Below are 3,424 nucleotides of genomic sequence, written 5' to 3'. Positions count from 1 at the left end.
ATCTTGCGATGTGAAATACACTCCATTTACGCACTGTTTTGTTGCCTCTCAGACAAAGGTATTTTCTCATGTATCTCTATAGACATCAATATATCATTAAGTTCCCACAAAGGATCAAACAAAGGGGACGCCACCCTGCTCCGTTTTCTTTCATTTATAATGAAATTCTATTTCCAGTTTTAGTCGTGCTCAATTGCAAATTATACAGAAAGGTAAACAGTGAGAGAAATTGCACTGAAAAAGGAAAGCGAGAATCAAGAATTTCGAGAAAAGAATTTAGATACAATTCCGATGATCGATTCTTATATATGTAATGTCCATCTGAATGTTTGATACTATAGAATATAAATCTTATATTAACAAAGCAAAGGGAAGGTACCTGATAGCATTACAAGTAATATTAATGGTAGAGCTCAATCTTGCAATTTATCAGTTCCCTGTGGTTTTATAAGTATATTCGCTGAGATCAGAATTCTGAAGATAACACCAATTTTATTCTGACAGTCACTCGTAATGAGGAAAAAGAGACAGAAAATAATACAAGATATTTTTAAAATTTTTATCTTTTAACATTTGCTTTCCTTGTTTTCTTTGCAATCGGCATAATCAAAGTGATATCGAATCCCCTCCCACCCTCTTCCGTCACGTGACAGGAACAGAAGGTATATAAGCCCTTCTGCACCGGCTATCGTTTCGTGTCGAGCGAGTCATCACAGAGGTAAGTCGTGCCGTGGGACCTGTTGCGGAATGGCGCTGCTCCTTGGAACATTTATCTGATCTGTCTCAAGTATCTTGCTTTTTATACAGAAGCGTTGGAATCGATTTTCGTTTTTCTTTCGTTTAGCTGGGGAAAGTTTTTTTGTAGTGAAAAGAAAGGATTAGTTTAAGTGTGGGGTGAGGTGGCTTAAGAATCAAGGTCATTGAATGAAAAATTAAATAAATCTTGAAGGAGACGGAAGACGAAAAATATATGAATATTTAAAGAAATCAGTAAAGATACTTGCCATATCCACTCTGTACTACTCCGATTTGCCTTCTCTTTCTCTATTTTTTTTATAAGCTGACGCTTAATATTTATGTTTACATGTGTCTAAAGTTCTATACAATGTTTTTATTACTATACACCTCTTCATTATGTTTTCTAGGATGAATTGCCTTTCTTTCCTGAGATTGAACTGAGAAAAGTCACTTTCCTTGTGATATTTTTGTTTCTTTGGGATCTGTTTTCCTACTCTGTACACTGCGTCTGTGATTTTCGTTTCTCTAATTTAGTTTTTCCGTTTAAATTTTAAATTTTACATTAAATTTTCCTTTCTTTAAAGAATACCGCATTTGACAAAGAAAATAAATTTTCGAGTCAAACTACTTGAACCTGAAATCCAATTTAGAAGTCATTAGAAGGCATTACCGGTGATTCAACTAACACTGCATGTTGACAAGTTGGTGAAACGGTTGAGAAAACAAGTGAGTTTCAATCGAAAGATTATCTTAAAAGAGTGTTAGTGTTTACTATGAAGTGTATTACCTCAGAAAATGCTAGAAGAAGAGGGAGAAAAAAAAAACTTTAATTATCCTCTGCAGAGAATTTAGTGCCGCTGTTCAGGTATCTCTCAGCTCAGTTCCCTCTCCTTAGGCCACCAAGATGAAGGCCTCGGCTCTGCTGTACGCTGCTGCCTGTGCGGTTTTCAGTGTGGGCGTCGCTGCTGCTGCCACTGCCGCCGGTGTGAGCAAGCCTCTGCCGGCCGCAGGGGCTGCCAAGCCTCCACCTCCTGCTGGGGCTAAGCCTCCCCCAGGGGCCTCCATGGCCGGAGGTAGGTCGACGAAGCTCTACGTACAAAGCTTAAGCATGCACATACATACATTCATACATATACATATATATGTATATACATACATATACATATACATACATATGTATATACATATACATATATATGTATATACATACATATACATATACATACATATGTATATACATATACATATGTACATAAATCATATCTATATTATATATATATTATATACACACACATACATATACATATATATATATAAATATACATATACATATACATATATATGCATGCACACACACACACACACACACACACACACACACATATAAATATATGTATATATATATGTATGTATATATATATATATATATATATATATATATATATATATATATATATATGCATATATATATATATATATATATATTTAAAAAAAAGAAAATAAAATTTGGGCGAAGCAAAAGCCGAGTGTTCGACCTCAACCCTCACTCTGCCGCGCACATTCAGCTGACGCCGTCTGATCTCTCCGTCAGGAATGGGGGCTTTCGCGTCCTTCATGCCGTCGGCAGCCATGATCAAATCCTTCATCCCGACGCCCGAGGAGATCCAGGAGCTCCAGGCCCTTCACACCACGCCCGCCCCTCCCCCTCCTCCCCCAACCCTCCCTCCGACCGCCTCCCCCGCCGACATGTTTGCCCCCGCCCCTCTCCCGCCCCCTGGCGTCTACCCTCCGCCCGGAGTTATCCCTCCCCTTGGGTCCTTCTCTTCGTCGCCTGCTTCTTCTCCTCCTTCGTCGGGTCTTTTGCCTTACGGGGCCTTGGCGCCATCCGGAGTCCTCCCACCGTCGGGGGCTTTCCCTCCTTCAGGCGCCATGCCTCCCTCAGGGGTCTACCCTCCCCCCGGTGCCTTGCCTCCCCCTGGGGCCTACCCTCCCCCCGGTGTCTTGCCTTCCCCTGGGGCCTACCCACCCCCCGGTGTCTTGCCTCCCCCTGGGGCCTACCCTCCCCCCGGTGTCTTGCCTCCCCCTGGGGCCTACCCTCCCCCTGGTGCCATGCCTCCTCCTGGGTCTTATCCTCCTCCCGGGGCCTTGCCCCCCGCGGGCGCCTACCCTCCCCCCGGCGCCATGCCTCCCCCAGGGGCTTTTCCCGGTGGACTAACTTCTGGAACTTTCTCGTCCGCAGGTCCCGCCGGCTCTGCGAAGGCTTCTGGTTCCAAGTCTTCCTCGGCCTCTGGTGGCGGCATGGGCCCAAGTAGCTTTATGCCCGGGGGTGGCATGGGCAGCTTTATGCCCAGTGGCATGGGCTCTGGTGGTATGGGAAGCTTTATGCCAAGTGGCATGGGCTCTGGAGGCATGGGCAGCTTCATGCCCAGTGGTATGGGCTCTGGAAGTATGGGCAGTTTTATGCCTAGTGGCATGGGTTCTGGGAGCATGGGCAGTTTTATGCCAAGTGGCATGGGCTCTGGCGGTATGGGCAGCTTTATGCCCAGTGGAATGGGCTCTGGAGGCAGCTTTATGCCCAGCGGAATGGGCGCAGGCGGTGCAAGCAGCTTCATGCCCGGCGGCGCTGCTTCTGGCGGCACGGGCGCCACGGGATCTATGGGCGAACCAAGTAAGTGCATACGCATAA

At 45.1% G+C, this 3,424-nt stretch overlaps 1 protein-coding gene across 1 annotated transcript in view; it reads left to right on the top strand.

Annotated features, from left to right (window-relative positions):
* Positions 1–1,414: 1,414 nt before the first annotated feature.
* LOC125029108 (basic proline-rich protein-like) overlaps positions 1,415–3,424 on the top strand; it is a 2,755-nt gene continuing 745 nt past the window's right edge. Inside the window, exons 1-2 of the mRNA XM_047618895.1 lie at positions 1,415–1,811; positions 2,330–3,406. Of these exons, the coding sequence (XP_047474851.1) occupies positions 1,643–1,811; positions 2,330–3,406 (1,246 nt within the window). The 5' untranslated portion in view covers positions 1,415–1,642. The remainder of the gene's footprint in view (positions 1,812–2,329; positions 3,407–3,424) is intronic.

This window comes from Penaeus chinensis, chromosome 9, assembly GCF_019202785.1.
Source record: "Penaeus chinensis breed Huanghai No. 1 chromosome 9, ASM1920278v2, whole genome shotgun sequence".
NCBI lineage: Eukaryota > Metazoa > Arthropoda > Malacostraca > Decapoda > Penaeidae > Penaeus > Penaeus chinensis.
This window is presented reverse-complemented; position numbering and strand designations above follow the sequence as displayed.